This window comes from Microcebus murinus, chromosome 7, assembly GCF_040939455.1.
Source record: "Microcebus murinus isolate Inina chromosome 7, M.murinus_Inina_mat1.0, whole genome shotgun sequence".
Classification (NCBI taxonomy): Eukaryota; Metazoa; Chordata; class Mammalia; order Primates; family Cheirogaleidae; genus Microcebus; species Microcebus murinus.
In genome coordinates this window covers 25,317,982-25,340,670 of record NC_134110.1, presented here as the reverse complement: position 1 = coordinate 25,340,670, position 22,689 = coordinate 25,317,982, and the positions used below count along the sequence as shown (strand labels likewise).

At 50.8% G+C, this 22,689-nt stretch overlaps 2 protein-coding genes and 1 pseudogene across 2 annotated transcripts; 2 read left to right on the top strand and 1 right to left on the bottom strand.

The window, feature by feature from the left end:
* Positions 1-5,419: 5,419 nt before the first annotated feature.
* Positions 5,420-13,402, bottom strand: LOC105868773 (small ribosomal subunit protein uS12-like; annotated as a pseudogene).
* EXOSC4 (exosome component 4) lies at positions 13,288-15,688 on the top strand. Its single transcript, XM_012760089.3, has 3 exons — positions 13,288-13,571; positions 14,623-14,829; positions 15,283-15,688. The coding sequence occupies exons 1-3, from the start codon at positions 13,401-13,403 to the stop codon at positions 15,640-15,642; spliced, it is 738 nt and encodes a 245-aa protein (XP_012615543.1). The 5' UTR covers positions 13,288-13,400; the 3' UTR covers positions 15,643-15,688.
* An 811-nt stretch (positions 15,689-16,499) lies between these two features.
* Positions 16,500-20,030, top strand: GPAA1 (glycosylphosphatidylinositol anchor attachment 1). Its single transcript, XM_012760083.3, has 12 exons — positions 16,500-16,704; positions 16,989-17,168; positions 17,252-17,363; positions 17,603-17,750; positions 17,828-17,929; positions 18,019-18,215; positions 18,289-18,485; positions 18,599-18,752; positions 18,912-19,004; positions 19,139-19,329; positions 19,413-19,583; positions 19,723-20,030. The coding sequence occupies exons 1-12, from the start codon at positions 16,631-16,633 to the stop codon at positions 19,964-19,966; spliced, it is 1,863 nt and encodes a 620-aa protein (XP_012615537.1). The 5' UTR covers positions 16,500-16,630; the 3' UTR covers positions 19,967-20,030.
* The last annotated feature ends 2,659 nt before the right edge of the window (positions 20,031-22,689 follow it).

The window sequence follows — 22,689 nt, the reverse complement described above, 5'->3', positions numbered from 1 at the left end:
TTAGGATATGGATTCTATTCCCGTGATTATGTTATGTTATGTTATGTTATTTGGCACCACTGGGAAATAAAGGGAGATCATTTGGGCTAAGCTTGACTGAATCAGGTGATCCCTTCAAAGGACCGGCCTCTTCTTGGTGGAAAAGATTGTAAGAATTAAAGAGATTTTATACACAGGAAGTTCTCCACTGCTGGAGGGGGTCATATGGCAAGGAATGTAGATGGCCTCTAGGAGCCGACATATTATAATAAAAATACTGAAAGACAAAGACAGGCCGGGTGTGGTAGCTCACGCCTATAATCCTAGCACTCTGGAAGGCCAAGGCCAGAGGATTTCTTGAGCTCAGGAGTTCAAGACCAGCCTGAACAAGAGTGAGACCCTGTCTCTACTAAAAATAGAAAAAAGTTGCTGGGCAAGGTGGCACATGCCTGTACTCCCAGCTACTTGGAAGGCTGAGGCAGGAGGATCACCTAAACCCAGGAGTTTGAGGTTGCTGTGAGCTAAGGTGATGCCATGGCACTCTAGCCTGGGCAACAGAGCAAGACTCTGTCTCAGAAAAAAAAAAAAAGAAAGAAAGAAAGAAAGGCAAAGACAAAGAGAAAACTTTGAAAGTAATGATTCATCACTCATCACAAAACTAGAATGGCTCATCACATATAAGAGAACCCCAATAAGATTGACACCTGAATTCTCAACAGAAATAGTAGAGGCCAGAAGACAATAGGATGGTCCACTCAAAGTCAGAAAAAAACTGTCAAGCAAGAATTCTGCCTTCAGTAAAACCATGTTTTGGAAATAGAGGTGAAATAAAGTCAGTACAAGATAAACAAAGACAGAGACTTTGTAATTCATCACAACCAGTTACAGATTTCTTTGTTCCTTCTCCACTCCCACTACTTTACTTGACTAGCCATTAAAAAAAAAACAAAAAACAAAGACATGGACTTTGTTTTGTTGCTAGCAGACCTACCTCATCCGAGATACTAAAAAATGTCCTTTGGGCTGAAAGGAAGTTAATAACATCAGACAGTAGTTCAAAACCAGTTCTCTTAGGGCAGCCATACTATGCTCAGACTTCGGACTTATAGAGATGTAAGTTAATAAACTGATATGATTTTAAGCCACTATGTTTGTGGCAACTTGTTACACAGCAACAAACACTAGCACAGCCTCCTGTACTGAAGGAGACTCACCACCTGATTTGAAAGGCAGCAGGGTTGCAGAGGAATGCCACGGTGTAGCTTTTGCATGGCAGAGTCATTGCCTTGAGACCTGAGATGGGAACTTCGGGTGCATGCACTTGAATCTTGTACCCTCAAGCCTCCTTGAGCCCTTCTTTTTTTTTTTTTTTTATTTCGGCATATTATGGGTGTACAGATTTTAAGGTTTCAATAAATGCCCATTTCCCCCCCTCCCCCCAAATTCTGAGTCTCCATCATGACCATCTCCCAGATGATGCACCTTGAGCCCTTCTTGATGGTAAAAGCAGACTCTCCCACCTTGCCAGAGCAAATGGGGCAGTGGCCTCAGCTGGGTGGGCCTAGGTGGCCACCAGCAGTGCTGCCACCCTCAGATGTCTGGGCTGCCCTGCCCTCAGGAGGGGGTGCAGCTGTCAGACCTTGGAATCTGAAGGAGCCTGTATGGAAGAACATGAGGAAGCGAGAGCTCCAGGCTTCCCCTCGAGAACCCTGGAGGGGCAGGACTCCCGGGATAGCAGAGTGCCTCTCTCTCTTGGGCACAGCAAAGCAGGAACATTTACTCCAGAAGATCCAGTGTTGGTCAGAACAGCAGGAATCTGTTGTGTTTGAGCCTGACCTGCTCCCATGGTCCCAGCTCCCTGTTATGAAAGCTTTACTCCCAGAGGAGTAGCCAAGAATATGGGGCTCCCCTTCCTCTGGCTCCCCCAACATCCCTCCAGGGAGCAGGGCATCACTCTGGGGAAGCAGGTTCTGCCCACTCCCAGGTCCCCATAACCTGCCCGGGGCAAGAGGCCAGGTGTCAGGGCACAGCTGCACAGTGCCACACACCAACTGCAGGTGGAAGTTGAGTGTGGAGAAAGCCACATGGTGGACGGCATGGTGGGATGGCAGTGGAAACCTCAGTGGCCAGAGATTATGGAAAAACTAACAGCGCCATAAAACTAATAGGAGCAGCTGAAATGGCAGGCCAACCAGAAGTCTAACATAGAAAACAGGGACAGAGACACACAAAAAAGGACCCCATTACTGCCACACCTGTCCCTGGGAGTCCAGGACTACACACAGGCGCTAGGCCGCACCACTCGGGAGAGCTACTGGTCACCGGATGTATTGGTTTCTATTGTTGCTCTAACAAATTACCACAAACTTGCAGTCTCAAAACTACAGAAATTTAATCTCTAATAGTTCTGGAGACCAAGTCTTAAGGGGCTAAAATCAAGAGATTTTGTTGGTTGGTTGGTTGGTTTTCGCAGGAATGGTTCCTGCTGGAGGTTTCAGAAAACTCCTTCCCTGCCTCTTCCAGCTTTTGGAGGCTGCCAGCAATCCTGTGCTTTTGGTTGCATCACTCCAATCTCTGCCTATGTTGTCACATGGCCTCCTCCTCTTCTGTAGTCAAACCTTCCTCTGGGCCGGGCATGGTGGCTCATGCCTGTAATCCTATGCCTGTAATCCTGAGAGGCCGAGTTGGGTGGATTGCTCAAGATCAGGAGTTCGAAACCAGGCTGAGCAAGAATGAGACCCCATCTCTACTATAAATAGATACAAATTAATTGTCCAACTAAAAATATATAGAAAAAAAAATTATCTGGGCACAGTAGCACGTGCCTGTAGTCCCAGCTACTTGGGAGGCTGAGGCAGAAGGATTGCTTGAGCCCAGGAGTGTGAGGTTGCTGTGAGCGGGGCTGACACCATGGCACTCTAGCTAGGACAACAGAGTGAGACTCTGTCTCAAAAAAAAACACAAAAAACCTTCCTCTGTTTCCCTCTTGTGAGGGTGCTTGCAACTACACCCAGGGCCCACCTGGGTAATCCAGGATTATCTCCCCATCTCAAGATCCTTAACTTAATCACAGGAGTCCCTTTTGCCAAATAAGATACATTCACAGGCTTGCATGATTTGAACCTAAATATTGTTGGAGGTCATTATTCAGCCCATGACACTGGCTGAATGTGGGGGGACATGAAAGCCCACACGTGGATACATCAGCAAAGGATGGGAGCCGTTTCATCCCTCTGAACCCACCCTGAAGTTACCCTAAAAGCGGCAGCAGTGGAGTTTCCACAAGGGAGTGCCAAAAACTGTGGGAGGTGGGACTGGTTGGGATTCCAAAAAGAGCACCGAATGCCAGGGTGCTCAGTCCACAGCATTTACTTGGGGAACTTACATACAGAGCCTGTAGCAGTGAGAGAATAGGGAATTCTCCCCAGGTATGTCCGTAGCCAGCACATCAGGGTATAGAGTTTATATGAGGTTTTAAGGAATTTAGCTTAGGACTGGGGTTAGTATCTTTCTAGTAAACCTAGATACCTTTGTCAGTGCCTGGGAATGTTCAAGGCCCTGGTTTGGGTTCGAGCCTGCTGGGGAAACCTACAGCTGGTTGGGGTCAGAGAGTGGTCAAGTACTCTGTTATTTTCCATCAGGACACAGAAAAAAAGTGGGGAGACTGAGGGACCCTATGGGAGCCTCATTGGCTTGGAGAGCTTAAGCACAGCCTTTGACCAATTGGTGGCTTAACACTAAACGATACTGGCTGGGCCTGGTGGCTCACGCCTGTAATCCTAGCACTCTGGGAGGCCCAGGCAGGCGGATTGCTCGAGGTCAGGAGTTCAAAACCAGCCTGAGCAAGAGCGAGACCCCCGTCTCTACTATAAATAGAGAGAAATTATTTGACCAACTAATATATATAGAAAAAATTAGCCAGGCATGGTGGCGCATGCCTGTAGTCCCAGCTACTCAGGAGGCTGAGGCAGAAGGATTGCTTGAGCCCAGGAGTTTGAGGTTGCTGTGAGCTAGGCTGACGCCACAGCACTCACTCTAGCCTGGGCAACAAAGTGAGACTCTGTCTCAAAAAAAAACAAAAAAAAAACAAAAAAACCCCACTAAACAATACTGACCCAATGCAACTTCTAGAAAGCCACAAGTTCTTAAAAATAAGAACTAGAGGCCGGGCGCGGTGGCTCACGCCTGTAATCCTAGCTCTCTGGGAGGCCGAGGCGGGCGGATTGCTCGAGGTCAGGAGTTCGAAACCAGCCTGACCAACAGTGAGACCCTGTCTCTACTATAAATAGAAAGAAACTAATTGGCCAACTAATATATATAGAAAAAATTAGCCGGGCATGGTGGCACATGCCTGTAGTCCCAGCTACTTGGGAGGCTGAGGCAGCAGGATTGCTTGAGCCCAGGTGTTTGAGGTTGCTGTGAGCTAGGCTGACGCCACGGCACTCACTCTAGCCTAGGCAACAAAGCGAGACTCTGTCTCACAAAAAAAAAACAAAACAATAAGAACTAGAGAGAAAACTGGTTTGGCATGAGACGCTGTGAACTGTGGGGCAACAGACTTCACAGAATCAGTCCAGGCAGGCCACTCAACAAAATGAACTGAAAACTAGCAACACCAAGGCAAAGGAGAGTTAGCAAATCATAATCCAGAGCTGCTATAACATATTAACCAAAAATTCCAGTATTTTTTTTTTCTTTTCTTCTTCTTTTTTTTTTTAGGCAGAGTCTCACTCTGTTGCCGGGGCTAGAGTGCCATGGCATCAGCCTAGCTCACAGCAGCCTCAAACTCCTGGGCTCAGGCGATCCTCCTTCCTCAACCTCCCAAGTAGCTGGGACTACAGGCATGCACCACCACTCCTGGTTAATTTTTTCTATATATTTTAAGTTGTCCAGATTATTTTTTTCTATTTTTTTTTTTAGTAGAGACAAGGTCTCACTCTTGCTCAGGCTGCTCTTGAACTCCTGAGCTCAAATGATCCACCGCTTCAGCCTCCCAGAGTACTAGGATTACAGATGTGAGCCACCTCGCCCGGCGCTTTTTTTTTTTTTTAATGTTTTTGGCATATTAAAATTTATTACCGTGCTTTCACCATCAAAATTTATGATCTTGGCTGGGTGTGGTGGCTCCTGCCTGTAATCCTAGCACTCTGGGAGGCCGAGGCTGGCAGATCGCTTAAGGTCAGGAGTTCAAAACCAACCTGAGCAAGAGCGAGACCCCATCTCTACTAAAAATAGAAATTAATTGGCCAACTAAAAATATATAGAAAAAATTAGCCGGGCATGGTGGTGCATGCCTGCAGTCCCAGCTACTCGGGAGGCTGAGGCAGAAGGATCACCTGAGCCCAGGAGTTTGAGGTTACTGTGAGCTAGGTAGACGCCACGGCATTCTAGCCCAGGCAACACAGTGAGACTCTATCTCAAAAAAAAAAAAAAAAAAAAATTATGATCTTGGTCTTTCTTTCTTGCCTTTGTATAGAGCCAAAAGAGACATTGGCTACTTTGACAACCTTAAAGCGTACTCCAGGAATGTCACCAATAGCATGACCTTTTCAACCAAATCCAGCAACCAGAACTTCATTGTTTTCCTCAATAAAGTTCAAGCAACCATTGTTGGATACAAAGGCTATGATTTTCTTGCTGTTCTTAATGAGCTGGACCCTGAAACACTTTCTGATGGCTGAATTTGGCTGTTTGGCTTCAACTCCTACGTTTTCCAGCATAATTCCCTTTGCATGGGAAGCACCTCCAAAGGGGTTGGCCTACAGGGCTGTGCCCAAATGGACTTTCTTGTACTGTTTATCATGCCACTTCTGGTCTCGTCAGTGACTACAGAGCTTCCTGGCAGTACGAAGTCCACTGGACACTTGCCCATCCTGCCGACACCACGGCCTGAGCGAAAGCTCTTTTCTTTCTCTTTTATTTTTGTGAGACTCCGTTGCCCAGGCCAATGGACAGTGACGTCATCATATTAATAGCTCACTGCAGCCTCAATCTCTTGGGCTCAAGTGATCCTCCTGCCTCAGCCTCCTGAGTAGCTGGGACTACAGTTGAATACCACCACACTTGGCTCACTTTTCAATTTTTTGTAGCGATGCAGTCTTGTTCTTGCTCAGGCTGGTCTCAAACTCCTGGCCTCAAGCAATCCTCCTTCCTTGGCCTCCCAAAGTGCTAGGATTATAGGCATGAGCCACTGTGCCCACCCAAAATGTCTAATTTTCAACAAAAATTGATGAGATATTCAAGGAAACAGGATAGTGTACCTATTTGAGAAATTCTTTCTTTCTTTCTTTCTTTCTTTCTTTCTTTCTTTCTTTCTTTCTTTCTTTCTTTCTTTCTTTCTTTCTTTCTTTCTTTCTTTCTTTCACACAGAGTCTCACTCTGTTGCCCGGGCTAGAGTGCTGTGGCGTCAGCCTAGCTCACAGCAACCTCAAAGTCCTGGGCTCAAGCAATCCTCCTGCCTCAGCCTCCCAAGTAGCTGGGATTACAGGCATGCGCCACCATGCCCGGCTAATTTTTTCTACATATTTTTAGTTGGCCAATTAATTTTTTTCTATTTTTAGTAGAGACGGGGTCTTGCTCTTGCTCAGGCTGGTCTCGAACTCCTTACCTCGAGCAATCCTCCCGCCTCGGCCTCCCAGAGTGCTAGGATTACAGGCATTAGACACTGCGCCCAGCCTTTTCTGGCTATTTAAAAATATACAATACATTGTTCCTAACTATAGTCACCTTATTCCCCTATTAACATTAGAATTTATTCCTTCTGTCTGCCTGTGTGCTTGTACCCATTAACGAAACTCTCTTCATCCCCATCCTTCCAAGCTATGGTAATGATCATTCCACTCTCTATCCCCATGAGATCAACTCATTTGGCTCCCACAGATGAGTGAAAACATGCAATATTTGTCTTCCTGTGACTAGCTTATATAACTCAACATAATGACCTCCAGTTTCATTCTTGTTGCTGCAAATGATAGGATTTCATTCTTTTTCATGGCTGAATAGTACTCCATTGTGTAAATATACCACATTTGTTTATCCATTTATCTGATGATGGACACTTGGGTTGATTCCATATTTTTCCTATCGTGCTGCATAGTGCTGCAGTGAATATGGGGGTTCAGGTGTCCCTCTGATACTGATTGCAGGAGAGGGAGCAGGCAGTGGTAACTGCCTTGAAGGGGCCAGATTCTGGACTTTACAGACAAAGATGGCACAGCTTTGCTTATACAAAGGCCTATGGTTGGGTCCCGTGGCTCACACTTGTAATCCTAGCACTCTGGGAGGCCGAGGTGGGAGGATTGCTTGAACTCAGGAGTTCAAGACCAGCCTGAGCAAGAGCAAGACACCATCTCTATTATAAATAGAAAGAAATTAACCAAACAACTAAAAAAAATAGAAAAAATTAGATGGGCATGGTGGCACGTGCCTGTAGTCCCAGCTACCCGGAAGGCTGAAGCAGGAGGATTGCTTCAGCCCAGAAGTTTGATGTTGCTGTGAGCTAGGCTGATGCCACGGCACTCTAGCCCAGGCAAAAGAGTAAGACTCTCTAAAAAAAAAAAGGCCTATGAACAGAGTGGCCATGGTTGCTGGGATGGTGGTTTTGTGTGGTCTGCCTGCCACTGCCAAATGCCCAACTTGCAGCTGCAGAGACCAACAACCTTAGGCCACTCTCCCCTGGAGAGGGCAGCGATTTGTTCCACCCAGAACCAGCACCTACTCTGGACACAACTGTGCCCTTCCTGCCTGGAGTTCCTCTGCCAGTATTGACCTCCCAGCCTTCCTAAATGCCCTAGCTCCCACTGGGTGGCACAGCACACCAAGGACCCATCCCAGACCCTAGGACCTGTGGCAATGAGCTCACAACATCGGGACTTTCTGGTCTTCCCAAATTCCCCATCAGCCTGAGGATGGGGTGGTGCTGTCTGTTGAAGGCCCAGCCATACTGCCAGCTGGATGTCATCCCCTTCTGGGTGGAACACTGCTGGGATGAGTCTGTGTTACCCTAAGGAGTTGGGGCTCTAGGGACAGATTCACCATGAAGCCACGAGGTTTCATGCTCGTGGGGTGAAGGGAATACTATTGCTGGGGTGAAGGGTCAAGCCCTTCACCCCAGCAATAGTATTCATGTTTTTATTATAGTAAAGTTTACAAACATAAAATATTTTAGCCCCAGTCAGTTAAGACTGTCTCGTGCCACTACAACCTGCTCTGCTGTGTGGAACTGGAGAAGGCATGTGGGATGCAGCTCTGAGTAGGTTGAGTTGAGGGGACATTTAGTTTGGGTTTAGTGAGAACAGTCACTTCCTGATATATGTATGCTACTGCAAGTGGTTCTGGGGTAGAAATGGCTTCCAGAAACACACCCACCTCCTCCGCTGCATGTTATGACAGCACAAGCTAACAAAACTGGCTAACAAGCGTCGTCAGCTCAATGAGTATCTAAGATTAGTCACAAGCAAGAAAACCCAAAAGGCCCTGAAATCTTATGGCTCATATATGGAAGAGATTTAATAGAGGTTTCCTAAAATTTAACAATAATCCTAAAAATGTACACGATATTACCCAAAGGAGCTGTTACCTGAAAGCAATTTATCTAAACTATAAATAATAGAAGTAAATTTTGATAAAACATGTCAGAGGAGAGACTGAATTATTTTCTCTCTATATATGAAAGGTGGCATCATAAAGTGTTGTCACCTGAAGAGGCCATTGGAATATGCATCCAAAAAATGCAGGCTAAACATGTTACATGTTAATTATATGCCAGGCAGTTAATTAACATTATATATATATATATACTTTTTTTTTTTGAGACAGAGTCTCATTCTATTGTCCAGGCTAGAGTGAGTGCCGTGGCGTCAGCCTAGCTCACAGCAACCTCAAACTCCTGGGCTCAAGCAATCCTTCTGTCTCAGCCTCCCGAGTAGCTGGGACAACAGGCATGCGCCACCATGCCCGGCTAATTTTTTCTATATATATTAGTTGGCCAATTAATTTCTTTCTATTTATAGTAGAAACAGGGTCTCGCTCTTGCTCAGGTTGGTTTTGAACTCCTGACCTCGAGCAATCCACCCGCCTCAGCCTCCCAAAGTGCTAGGATCACAGGCGTGAGCCACTGCGCCCGGGTTCTCTCTTTGTTGCCCAGGCTAGAGTGAGTGCCGTGGTGTCAGCCTAGCTCACAGCAACCTCAAACTCCTGGGCTCAAGCATTCCTACTGCCTCAGGCTCCTGAGACTACAGGCATGTGCCACCATGCCTGGCTAACTTTTTCCATATATATTAGTTAGCCAATTAATTTCTTTCTAACAATTAATTTCTTTCTATTTATAGTAGAGACAGTCTCTTGCTCTTGCTCAGGCTGGTTTTGAACTCCTGACCTTGAGCAATCCGCCCGCCTTGGCCTCCCAGAGTGCTAGGATTACAGGCGTGAGCGACCGTGCCCAGCCTTGTCTTCTATTTCTTAAAGAGGACCCTGGGCAGAGTAGAGTTAACACATCAGGCCTGAGACTGCTCTTCTTCAAAAAGCAAACTTTCTCCCTGGACTATTCATCAGAAACGAATATGAAAAATTAAAATTAAAAAAAAAATCACAAGCTTGCAGATTTTGCTGGTATCTGGGAACTTGGGTTTCAGAAAGATTCCCACCATTCCCTGATAAGAGTGGCTCTCGGCCAGGGGGAGGTGGCTTCTTCAAGGCTGTTTAAACAATACTTAAAAAACCTTTTCGCAGGCAGTGAATTTTTGATGCCAGTCCATCCAGATAGTCTACCATTTCTTCCACAATCCTGGAGATACTTTCTCTTTTGGAATGTGAATCCACCAGCTCTGGCGAATGTTAATGAGGATTTAGACCTTTTGTCTTGCTCAGCATCTTTTAATTGCTAGGTAAACATCTCTGTAGGAGAGATATTCAGGCTATACCCTTAGAGGCAGGGTTTGAGCTACTCTAAGTGGCTGCCAGTTAGGAATTTATTTTCTTTTTTTTTTTTTTTTTTTTTTTTTTTTTTTTTTTAAAGAACATACTGCTGCAGAAAGGAATTTATTTTCTTGTTAGCCCTTAGCAAGACTGTTCTTTCACTCCATAAGAAATCTTAGCCAGGAGTACAACCATATACTCTGAGTTCTCTGAGTCCTCCTAGCAAATCACTGATTCTGGGGCTGGTCTTGGGTACCTTCAACACAGCCCCCAAATCTGCATAAGCCTTAGGCCTCTAAAACTTGGACCCACCCATGTGTGTGCCCTACAGCTAAAATACCAGGGTCACAGAACCAAGGATATGCAGTAAGAATGGCCCCATAATGACAGTGGCCCCAAACCTGAGATGCTGCCAGGTTGGAGGCCCTAGTTTCTGAAGGTAGGGACACTGCAGAGGCAGGCAGGCAGCTTAGGACTTCCACATCAGTGAGGGCCGTCAAGAGACAACTACAACAACTCCAGCCCAATAAGAACAGGGACAAGAGCTCAGACTGCTGCTGAGGGATGAAGGCCTGGGTTGCTCCACCAGTAAACAGCTCAGGCCAGTCAGGGTGGGGGAATCAAGGGTTGCCAGTGGCAGAGGATGGTGACTCACCATGGCTTTGGACCACCTGCAGCAGCAGGGCTGTGGCCTGCTCTCTAACTCCTGTGCTGTCTTTCACATCACAACCACTTTGGAGAGAATACTGTGACTACTAAATATGGGTCCCTGTAGCAGACTGTATCTCCCCAGCCCACCACAGCATTCCCAGCCCACCTGCTCTTCTTACAGTGTAACATTGACACTCCTTCCACAGAGGGGTAGGGTCCCTGTCCCCTCCTCTTTAGCCGGGGCAGACCTTTATGACTGCCTTGGCCCACAGAGTCTGGCAGGAGTAACTATGTGACTTCTGAGGCTAGGTCATGAAAGTGCCATGCATATGTTGTTCCTCTTGTTGTCTCAGGAGGCTGCCCTTGGAACCCAGCCACGGAGGAAGCCCTGGTTGTGAGAAGAAGCCATGTGTAGGTGTGCTGCCCGACAATCCTAACTGAGGTCCTGCCGAGAGTCGGCATCAGCCACCAAAGACGAGAGGGAGAAGTCTTCAAGGTGGTGCCAGCCATAGCCACCATCTGGCAGTGACTGCAGGACAGTTTCTAAGTGCAAACTATCTGGCTGAGCCTGGGCAACCCCTAGAATTGCCAAGAGATAATAATAGAATATTTTTTGTTATTTGAAGCCAGTAAGGTTACATGGCAAGAGATAAACAGACACACAACCTCTTTCTGGAAAGGGTGATGGAATTTGCATTCTCAGAGAGAAAAAAAGAGGCCCATTTGATTGCAGTATGAGACTCGATGTAATAGGAGGGTACAAGAGGACCTGAGAGGTGTCAGGTGTGGGCCATGCTGGGAGATGGACCTGGTCACCACCCTAGGAGTCCTTAGTGCCTCCTCTCCTGTTGGTCAGTGTTGCAACCCACTGAAGTCATCCTTCTACTTTCAAACTGGGAGCAGGGAATGTCACTTCCTAAAAGCTTGGAAAGGGCTCAATTATGGAACCTGGTAACAAGGAAATGAACTCCCTGCTGGTGACACTGACCACTGGGAAATAGGTCCATGGAGACAGAAGGTGCCTGAGGAGGAAAGTCTCCCTCACTTTTCCATTGGACTGGATAGACATGACAGGCTGGAATACATCAGGGCCAGGAAATATAAGAGGAACAACACAATGTCAGTAACAGTGCAGGCTGCCAAAGTTTATTTTTAAAACTGTAAGTTAATCTTGGTAAGGAAGGAAAAACTCATGTCCTTAGAGCCTTCACCCAGAAACCATACTCCTGGGGTTCCATCCCCCAACTATAAGCCCCGGGACATACACCAACTGTCCACTGTGGGACAGTGGTGGAAACACATCCAATACATCCACCCCATGTCTATCAAGCAGCCAGCAAAAAATGAGAGCTCCAAAGGATTACTGGGAGGGATTTCATAAGGTATTTTTAAAGTTAAAAAACACAAATAAGTATGTATGAAATGATACCACTTAAAAAACAACAACCAGGCTGGTCACAGTGGCTCATGCCTATAAATCCCAGTACTTTGGGAGGCCAAGGCAGGAGGACTGATTGAAGTCAGGAGTTGGAGACCAGCCTCAGCAAAAGCAAGACCTGTCTCTACTAAAAATAGAAAAATTAAGGCCAGGCTCGGTGGCTCACGCCTGTAATCCTAGCACTTTGGGAGGCCGAGACGGGCGGATTGCTCAAGGTCAGGAGTTCGAAACCAGCCTGAGCGAGACCCCATCTTTACCAAAAATAGAAAGAAATTAATTGACCAACTAAAAATATATATATACAAAAAATTAGCGGGGCGTGGTGGTGCATGCCTGTAGTCCCAGCTACTTGGGAGGCTGAGGCAGTAGGATTGCTGAGCCCAGGAGTTTGAGGTTGCTGTGAGCCAGGCTGACGCCACGGCACTCACTCTAGCCTGGGCAACAAAGTGAGACTCTGTCTCAAAAAAAAAAAAAAGGGGGAAATGGGCATTTATTGAAACCTTAAAATCTGTACCCCCATAATATGCCAAAATAAAAAAAAGAAATAAAAAAAAAAAAAAAGAAAAATTAGCAGGGTGTGGTGGCTTGTACCTGTAGTCCCAGGTACTCAGGAGACTGAGGCAGGAGGATCACTTGAGCCAGGAGTTTGAGGCTGCAGTGAACTATGATGACACCACTGTACTCTAGCCTGGGTGACAGAGTGAGGCTCTGTCTCTACCAGAGCAAGACTCTCGGAATTCCAAAAGCCTCTGGATAGCTGTACATGTACAATTGGATGTGTTTGTGTATGATTGTACGTAATCAGATGAGTATGGAAAAAATATTTATTAGTTTAAGGTTGATGGGGAGAGAGGTGCAGACAGAACTAAGAGAACGAGCAAAGTTAAAACTGGCCTACAAAGAATATGATCATATGTATGTGTAATATAAACTGTGTCTGTTTTTTTAGTTTTCAAAGTTTGTTAATAAATTTATTCCTATTAGATTTTCTTCCTTTTTTTTTTTTTGCACCGTTCTTATTTTACACAGGATATTTTCTGAAAGGACAACTGTAAAAACTAAACAGTAAGAAAACAACAGAGAATGCGTCCCAGCTGGGAGAACGAACGTATTTATGGCCACGCAAGGACAGAGACAGAGGCCTGCGCTACCCTCCAGCAGGCGCTGCCTCGCGGCGACCCTGGAGCAGACTCCATGGAGATCAAACAGAAGCAAAGGCGAGCAGGCTTTCAACGCCAGGAATGAGGCCTTCGGTTAGCCTACCCTCCCTGCGATCGGAAGTGCGGACTGACCGCCGGAAGTAGCATCTCCCCGGGACCGGAAGTGCTGGGGGTAACAAACGGAAGTTGAGATCCCCGGGCCTCCGGTAGCTGTAGGTCTCTGTAGGGGCAGAGACAAGGGTTCGCCGACGGACGGCATGGCGGGACTGGAGCTCTTGTCGGACCAGGGTTACCGGGTAGATGGACGGCGTGCTGGGGAGCTGCGCAAGATCCAGGCGCGCATGGGCGTGTTTGCACAGGCTGACGGCTCGGCCTACATCGAGCAGGGCAACACCAAGGCGCTGGCGGTGGTCTACGGGCCGCACGAGGCAAGTGGCCACGCGCGAGTCGGGCAACTTGCGGGGCCGGGAGGAGGAATCGCGCTGCGGCTGGAGTTGCAGCCGCCGCCGGGCTGTCAGGCTGCCTGAGGCTCGGAGGCGTGGGAGGCGACGGTCTGTGAGCCTCCGGAGGTTCACGCAGCAGTTGCTCAGTGCCGCATCTCACTCGGAGTCAACGCCATAATCCTTACAGTGTACCGCTCGGTGGTCCCTTTTTCATCGGTCCCTGTCCCTGCGCCTGCCTTCCTCTTTGCGGCTCCTTGCCATGCCAGCCACTCTCCCACTCGCTTCTTCTCCTCTCAGCTCTCCGACGTTAAACGCCGTATAATGCCTCCCCAGTCCACCTTATCCACGTGGCAGTTCCCCTTTCTACAATAAACATTTCCTTGCCTTCATCTACCACCTCAAACGTTAATTTTGTTTAATTCTCCCCCCGCCCCCCTTTGTTTCCCCCGCTGGAACATAAACTCCCTGAGGACTGGAACTAACCGTTTGGTTTTACTGCTGTTTCCAGCGCGGTAACAGTGCCTAGCTAGCAAAGACATTGAAAAAATGTTTGCTTAGCGCATAAGCGTGGGAACTTTGCTTTCTAGGCTGAGAGATCCAAGAGGCTGAATGCCACAGGGGTGAAAACAAGCATGGCACTGGTAGGGAGTGGGGAGAGAATTCCAAATAGGGTTGAGGGTTTCCAGGGAGGTGAGGACTCAGTGTCTTGTAGATCAGGGGAAGGATCTGGGATTTTATTTCACACGTAATGGGAAGCCTTTGGAAAGTAAGATCTTTGTGTGTAGGTGAGACAGAATCAGACATGACATTTGCAAACATGGATTGGGAGGGAATGGGGCAAGGATGAGCACAAGGAAGCCAGTTAAAAGACTACATGCCAGAGGTGGCTGGCAAGTGGCCCTCCCTTGGTTCTGTTTTGGAGAGTTGCTGAAACATTGGAAGTGGAGGGAGAGGAGAAAGGGAGGCTGAGCCGCAGAAGACTGGGGAGTATGAGCTGGGAGCAGTGTGCCTGGCTTACATGTCCTTCCTCCTCCAGATCCGGGGCTCCCGTGCTCGAGCCCTGCCAGACCGGGCCCTGGTGAACTGTCAGTATAGTTCAGCAACCTTTAGCACAGGTGAGCGCAAGCGACGGCCACATGGGGACCGTAAATCCTGTGAGATGGGCCTGCAACTACGCCAGACCTTCGAGGCAGCCATCCTCACAAAGCTGCACCCACGCTCCCAGATTGACATCTATGTGCAGGTGAGCTGGCTGTTGCCCTCAATCTGGATAGGGAAAGGTGTAATCAAAAAAGGTGGGGGTGGGCTGGGCATGGTGGCTCACGCCTGTAAACCTAGCACTCTGATAGGCCGAGGCGGGCAGATTGCTCAAGGTCAGGAGTTCGAAACCAGCCTGAGCAAGAGCAAGACCCCGTCTCTACTATAAATAAATAGAAAGAAATTAATTGGCCAACTAATATATATGGAAAAAATTAGCCGGGCATGGTGGTGCATGCCTGTAGTCCCAGCTACTCGAGAGGCTGAGGCGGGGGGGATTGCTTGAGCCCAGGAGTTTGAGGTTGCTGTGAGCTAGACTGATGCCACGGCACTCACTCTAGCCTGGGCAACAAAAGCGAGACTCTGTCTCCAAAAAAAAAAAAAAGAAAAGTGGGGGTGGCAGTCTGATGGACTGATGCCCCTGGGGGGGTCCCTGCAGGTGCTGCAGGCAGATGGTGGAACCTACGCAGCTTGTGTGAATGCAGCTACACTGGCAGTGCTGGATGCTGGGATACCCATGAGAGACTTTGTGTGTGCGTGCTCAGCTGGCTTTGTGGATGGCACAGCCCTGGCGGACCTCAGCCATGTGGAGGAAGCAGCTGGTGGCCCTCAGCTGGCCCTCGCCCTGCTGCCAGCTGCAGGCCAGATTGCATTGCTTGAGATGGATGCCCGGCTGCATGAGGACCACTTAGAGCGGGTGCTAGAGGCCGCTGCCCAGGCCGCCCGAGATGTGCACACCCTGTTGGACCATGTGGTCCGGCAGCATGTGCGTGAAGCCTCTATCTTGCTGGGAGACTGAGTACCCAGCCACCCATCTCCAGAATAAAGCCCTGTTCTAATGCTTATACATCCCTCACTGTGCTTTGATCTCCCTCCAGCACTTCTAGAACAGTGCAGAACCCTGCAGAGCCTGGCCTTGTGCTGGCTCCTGAGGGTGACCAGGAGCTGCCCCCCCGTGCCACATGAACTACATGCTTCTTTGTAGCCTCAGGATTCAAACCCTGAAGAGGAAGGTGGAGTTGGGGTTTAAAGTGAGGGAGTCCCTGGGTGGAAAGAGCAGCATATGCCAGGAAGGGCTCAAGGCCACTGAACAGTGGTTTAGGTGGGGTCTGGCAAATTGAACCAGGCCATCAGACTAAGGAGTCTGTTATGCTCACCCCAGCACATCTAGGGTCCTGAGCACAAGGGCTGAGGGTGAACTCAGCTGGCTATGGGTACCCCCCATAGAGGGGGGGAACATGTCCCACATCCTATGCATTGTGTCTTGGAGCCCCTTGGGCCTTTATGGTACCCACCTTGGGCTCTAAAGACATAACAGACGCCTGTTCTCACCTGGAGTTTTTCCTCACCTCTGACCCTGACCCTGCTGCCCTACTACTGTGCCCTCTTCCTTCATCCACCTCCTGCTCTCAGACCTGCAGGAGCTCTGACTATCGCCCCCAGCAGCCCAAACCCAGGAGCTACTTCTCCCCTAATGTGGTCCAACCCTCCCTCCCGGAGGTGCTCCCAGCAGACTCTGAAACCCGGTCCCCAGTCCCTGGCCTGCTGGCGCACCGCCCCCATAAGATGCTCAAGCCCGCAGCTCAAGCCCGGCCGCTGCTCTGGGCATGCGTGCTGGCTGAACGGAGGCGGGACGCGACCTCTACTGGGCATGCGCACTGGCGCGAAGGTCGCCGGGACCGGAAGTGCGGGCGGGTACTGGTTCTCGGGTCTGGCGGGAGCGTCGCGCGGGCTTGGCTGCCCTAGCTGGCAGCGGGAGTAAGCTCCCAGGGCTACCTCGCCCCACCATGGGCCTCCTGTCGGACCCGGTGCGCCGGCGCGCGCTCGCCCGCCTCGTGCTGCGCCTCAACGCGCCGCTCTGGTGAGGCGGGACCCTGAGGGTCTCGGGCTGAAGCTGCCTCTGATCGCGCGCGGGCCCTCGCTCACGGGGCCGGGGCTGCCCGCTCCGCCTCCTCCCACCGCTGGCATCACTCAGGGTGCCAGGCCTGGGGCTCAGCTCCTCTGTCCGGCATCTCGATGCTCGGACTCTGGGTCTAAGTTCCTCCGATCCGCCGGTTCGACCCTTGGTGCAGAGGTTGAGGCCACAGGCCGGCGTCCCTCGTCCCTCTAATGCCCCGGTGGCCCCCTTCTTCCTCTCTTTCACAGCATGCTGAGCTACGTGGCGGGCATCGCCTGGTTCTTGGCGCTGGCTTTCCCGCCGCTGACCCAGCGCACTTACATGTCGGAGAACGCCATGGGCTCCACTATGGTGGAGGAGCAGTTTGTGGGCGGAGACCGTGCCCGGAGCTTTGCTCGGGACTTCGCTGCCCACCGCAGGAAGTCGGGGTGAGCGGCAAAGCAGTGGGTATGGGGGAAGTAGTGGTGGCCAAGGCCAGGGAGCTCTGCTCAGAAGCTCTCTTTGTCTCCAGGGCTCTGCCAGTGGCCTGGCTGGAGCGGACGATGCGATCAGTTGGGCTGGAGGTCTACACACAGAGTTTCTCCCGGAAACTGCCTTTCCCAGATGAAACGCATGAACGCTATGTATTGGAAAGGGGGGCGGTTGTGTTTGGGGCCAAGAAGCACCTTGGAGGGGTGGTCTGGGCTTGGAATCATGTTGGAGGGTTTTGTGGGGCCAGGAAGGTCAATGGGAGAGATGATCTGGGGCGAGGGAAATCCCTGGTGGGCGTTGTAGGGCCAGGAAAACAGGGTGGGGGTTGAGGGGCTTCAGCCTTCTGTTGTAGGGTTGCGCTGAGGCTCACTCCCACCAATACTACATGCAGATGGTGTCAGGCACCAACGTGTACGGCATTCTGCGGGCCCCCCGTGCTGCTAGCACTGAGTCTCTCGTGTTCACCGTGCCCTGTGGCTCTGACTCTACCAACAGCCAGGCTGTGGGGCTGCTGCTGGCACTGGCTGCCCACTTCCGGGGTGAGGCTCAGGGGCTGCTGGCTAAGGAGGGTTTGGCCAGTGCCCTAGGCCCAGCTAATCCTGCTTCTGGTCTCCAGGACAGATTTACTGGGCCAAAGATATCATTTTCCTGGTGACAGAACATGACCTTCTGGGCACTGAGGCGTGGCTTGAAGCCTACCATGATGTCAATGTGACTGGTATGTGCTCTTGTCCTGCCCTGGTTCCTCTCTCAGGGTCACTGACCTCATCAGCCCACCCGTTGGTGTTCATTTACTTGCCCCTACAGGCATGCAGTCGTCTCCATTGCAGGGCCGGGCTGGGGCCATCCAGGCCGCCGTGGCCCTGGAGCTGAGCAGTGATGTGGTCACCAGCCTCGATGTGTCTGTGGAAGGCCTCAACGGGCAGTTGCCCAACCTTGACCTGCTCAACCTCTTCCAGACCTTCTGCCAGAAAGGGGGGTTGTTGTGCACATTGCAGGGCAAGGTGGGACTGCCTGTCTAAGGGGGCACCAGGCCTGTATGGGGGGCATTATCTGATCCTGTTCCCACCTTTAAAGCTGCAGCCCCAGGACTGGACATCACTGGATGGGCCACTGCAGGGCCTGCAGACACTGCTGCTCATGGTTCTGCAGCAGGCCTCTGGCCGCCCCCACGGTCCCCACGGCCTCTTCCTGCGCTACCGCGTGGAGGCCCTAACCCTGCGTGGCATCAATAGTTTTCGCCAGTACAAGTATGACCTCGTGGCTGTGGGCAAGTAAGTAGCCTCTGGTCTTTTCTCTTTCCACACTCAGAGCAGTGCCCATCTTTGGTGGGATAGAGATGACCTGGGGGATCTGGTTGACTGTGACCTCACCCCATACCCAACAGGGCTTTGGAGGGCATGTTCCGGAAGCTCAACCACCTCCTAGAGCGCCTGCACCAGTCCTTCTTCCTCTACCTACTCCCTGCTCTATCCCGCTTTGTCTCCATCGGCCTCTACATGCCCGCCGCTGGCTTCTTGCTCCTGGTCCTTGGTCTGAAGATATCCTCCCTGGCTAACTGCTTGTGACTAGTCTCAGGTTCCTTCTAGGTTGGGAAGAGTTCTCCATCCTGATTTGAGGGTGGGGGAGTGTGGGTGAGTCCTGGGTCCCCTACCCTGCAGAGCCTATCACACTTCTTGTGGGCTCCTTGACTGGGCCATGCTTTGGAACTGTGGATGCAACTACATGAGGCCGGAGTGGGCCTTGAGGCTGGGGAAGGGCCTGGACCCAGTGCCGCCCTCCCTGCAGCACAGGTGATGGCAGCCCCTTTTGTGGTTGGGGTGGGATTCTGGGATTCTGAATGGTGCTTAGCTTCAGCTAGTGGGGTGGCGGTAAAGGTCCTTGGGGGTCCCATGGCCCCAACTCCAGGAGCCCGTGTGCCCTGCAGGGTGTGGGGCTGGCCTCGCTTGTGGCACCTGTGCTGGTCTCTCAGGCCATGGGACTGGCCCTCTACGTCCTGCCAGTGCTGAGTCAACACATGGCCACCGAACACTTCCCAGTGGGCGAGGCTGAGGCCGTGGTGCTGACGCTGCTGGCAATTTATGTGGCTGGCCTGGCCCTTCCCCACAATACCCACTGGTAAGAGTCTGGACTGGGCTGGGCAGGTATGGATAGGCACCCTGGGCATACAAGCAGCTGCCTGTGAGCCCCTTGCCTTGCAGGGTGGTGAGCACACAGGCCCCAGACAGGGGCTGGATGGCACTAAAGCTGGTGGCCCTGATCTACTTAGCACTACAGCTGGGCTGCATTGCCCTTACCAACTTCTCACTGGGCTTCCTTCTCGCTGCCACTATGGTGCCTGCTGCTACACTCACCGAGCCTCATGGACCCCGGTATGTGCTGGTCAGCTCCTATTTCCCCAGCACCTGTGCCCCTTACCCTAGAGCCCGCCCTCATTCAGTACCCCTCCTCTCCCACTTGGTGCCCATACCCCCACTACAGAGCCTGCCCTGATGTTGCTCTCATACCTAGGCCCCTCTATGCTGCTCTGCTGGTACTGACGAGCCCAGCAGCCACACTCTTGGGCAGCCTGTTCCTGTGGCGGGAGCTGCAGGAGGCACCGCTGTCGATAGCCGAAGGCTGGCAGCTCTTTCTGTCGTCACTGGCCCAGGGTGTCCTGGAGCACTACACCTACGGTGCCCTGCTCTTCCCACTGCTGGCCCTGGGTCTCTACCCCTGCTGGCTGCTCTTCTGGAATGTACTCTTCTGGAAGTGAGGTCTGCTTGGCTAAAGGACCCTATTTTGCCTCCTTTATGGGAAATAAACAAGTATCTGTTTCAGCTGTTGTTTGGGCTCCTGGCCCACTCTCCATTTGGGGCCTCAGGGTGCAGGGTGAGAAGTCTTTGCCTGCAGGGGTTGGCATCCCTCCTGCCTTTTCCCTGGAAGGGGCTGCTCTGGTCTAATTACTAGATAGCATCCCTGCCAGCAAGGGCACTGCTGGTATGGAGTGGGAGCCCAGTTGCATCAGGGCTGGGAGGAGAGCCTTGTGTGGACACTGGGCCCAACTGGCCCTGAGCCTTGGGCTCTGTGAAGGGGCAAGTGCAGACCCTGCCTTGGCTCTGAGTACACATTCTTAGCCCTGAAGGGTACCACTCATGCTCAGAGGGCTCTAAACACTGCTGTTTGGTGATGTGCCAGGCATGGTGTGGGGGAGGAAAAAAACACCATGGCAGAGGCTTGGGGACCTCATGGGGACTGAGGCACCCAGAGATCACACAGGCACCCAGAGATCACACGACACCATCTTTACTGCTAGGGCCAAGAGGGCAGAGGGACTAGAGCTGAAGCCCTGCAGAGGATGCCCAGGGTGCATGCCAAGGCTAGAACCTTGGTGTGGGCTTGGGATTACACAGGGAGGAGCACTTTGCCTGGCTCCCTCCAAGTTAGAACTAGCCCAGGCAAGGTTCCCATGAGGGTAGGGCAAGGCAAGCAGCACAGGAGCAGCATGGCAGAGCCCAGCCAGCACCCAGGAGCATGCAGGCATGGGGAACAAGATCCCCATGGTGGGGACACCAACAGGCTGGGACAGAGATCAGTAGTTTTTGTACTAAGACCCCTGAAAGGAACTGGGAAGATCCATGTCTATTTTGGAGAAGAGAAAAAAGCAAAGGGTTCCCTTTTAGAGATACCAAGGCCATGTCGGAGACCTTGGTGCCACTGCTGGAAAGACCTCTAATCACTGGAAGACAAAGGTGCCTCTGTCAGAAAGGAAATCAGAACTGCTCTGCCTGGAGAAGCCAAAGAATCTATTAGAATTAACTCAGAGGGCCAGTGTCCCTTCCTTCACTGTAGCGCCCCTCAATAATGTGTGGTCTGGGAAGTCCCAAGGAGGGTGTCTACCCATGGGAGGCTCCCCTGGACACAGGGACCTTGGTGACAGGGAGGTCTTGTTGACTGGACTCCACAGTGGGGAGATCAGCTGGGGAGCTACCAGGGTCAGCACCCCAGGAGTTTTCTCTCTGGTGTCTCTGAGGAAACAACTGTGTTGGGTGGGGCGTATGTTCTCTGTGTCTGGCATTGTCAGGGCTCAGTGGAGAAGGGATATGGAGACCTCACTGTGACTAGCAGCCTTGTCATGAACTTGCTTGTCTTTAGCCCACTCATCCCCAAGGTTGGGACCTTTGGTCACTTTTTTTGAGGCTGCATAGAGACCTTCAGCCCCAACCCTAGTGCTGTTGGTTTTCCCCCCACCTCCCCCCTTTTTTTCTGAGACAGTCTCACTTTGTTTCCCAGGCTAGAGTGCCTTGGCGTCAGCCTAGCTCACAGCAGCCTCAAACTCCTGGGCTCAAGCAATCCTGCTGTCTCAGCCTCCCGAGTAGCTGGGACTACAGGCATGCGCCACCATGCCCAGCTATTTTTTTTTTTTTTTTTGAGACAGAGTCTCGCTTTGTTGCCCAGGCTAGAGTGAGTGCCGTGGCGTCAGCCTAGCTCACAGCAACCTCAAACTCCTGGGCTCCAGTGATCCTTCTGCCTCAGCCTCCCGGGTAGCTGGGACTACAGGCATGCGCCACCATGCCCGGCTAATTTTTTTATATATATATCAGTTGGCCAATTAATTTCTTTCTAATTCACATCCTCTCTAGACATAAAAAAAAAAGAAAAAAAATTTAAAAAAAAAAAATTTCTTTCTATTTATAGTAGAGACGGGGTCTCGCTCTTGCTCAGGCTGGTTTTGAACTCCTGACCTTGAGCAATCCGCCCGCCTCGGCCTCCCAAGAGCTAGGATTACAGGCGTGAGCCACAGCGCCCGGCCTCCAGCTAATTTTTTGTATATAAGTCGGCCAATTAATTTCTTTCTACTTATAGTAGAGATGGGGTCTTGCTCTTGTTCAGGCTGGTTTTGAACTCCTGACCTTGAGCAATCCTCCCACCTCGGCCTCCCAGAGTGCTAGGATTACAGGCATGAGCCACTGCGCCTGGCCTCCCCCACCTTTTAGTGCTCTTTGGAGTGCCTCCTGGGTGGGCATCCTACATAGTTTTCCCTGGTTAAGTCAGGCAGGGGAGATTTGTCTGTGGCTACCTGCCATGACTGCCCTGCTGCTTCCAGGCCACAGCTGTCTCATTGGTGCCCACTCAGCAGCCACAGAGCTCTGTAACACCAGGCTGACTCCAAGGGCTGCCCACCGCTCCCAGGATAAAGTCAAATTCCTAACCTTGGTCTCCAAGGCCTGTGTGGCCACGTCCTGCCTTCAGAACATTCTTACTGCCCCCAGAAGAAACCCTGGGCTCACAGTCTCCCCATTACTATCTCCTCCTAGTGCTTGGCACCATTAATCTACTTTCTGCCTCTAGATTTACCTACTCTGGAGTTTCATATGAATGGAATCATCTGTATGTGGGCTTTTGCGACTGGCTTCTTTCACTTAGCATGGTCTTTCCAAGGTTCATCCATACTGTACTTCATTTTTATGGCTGAATAACATTCATTATATGGATACA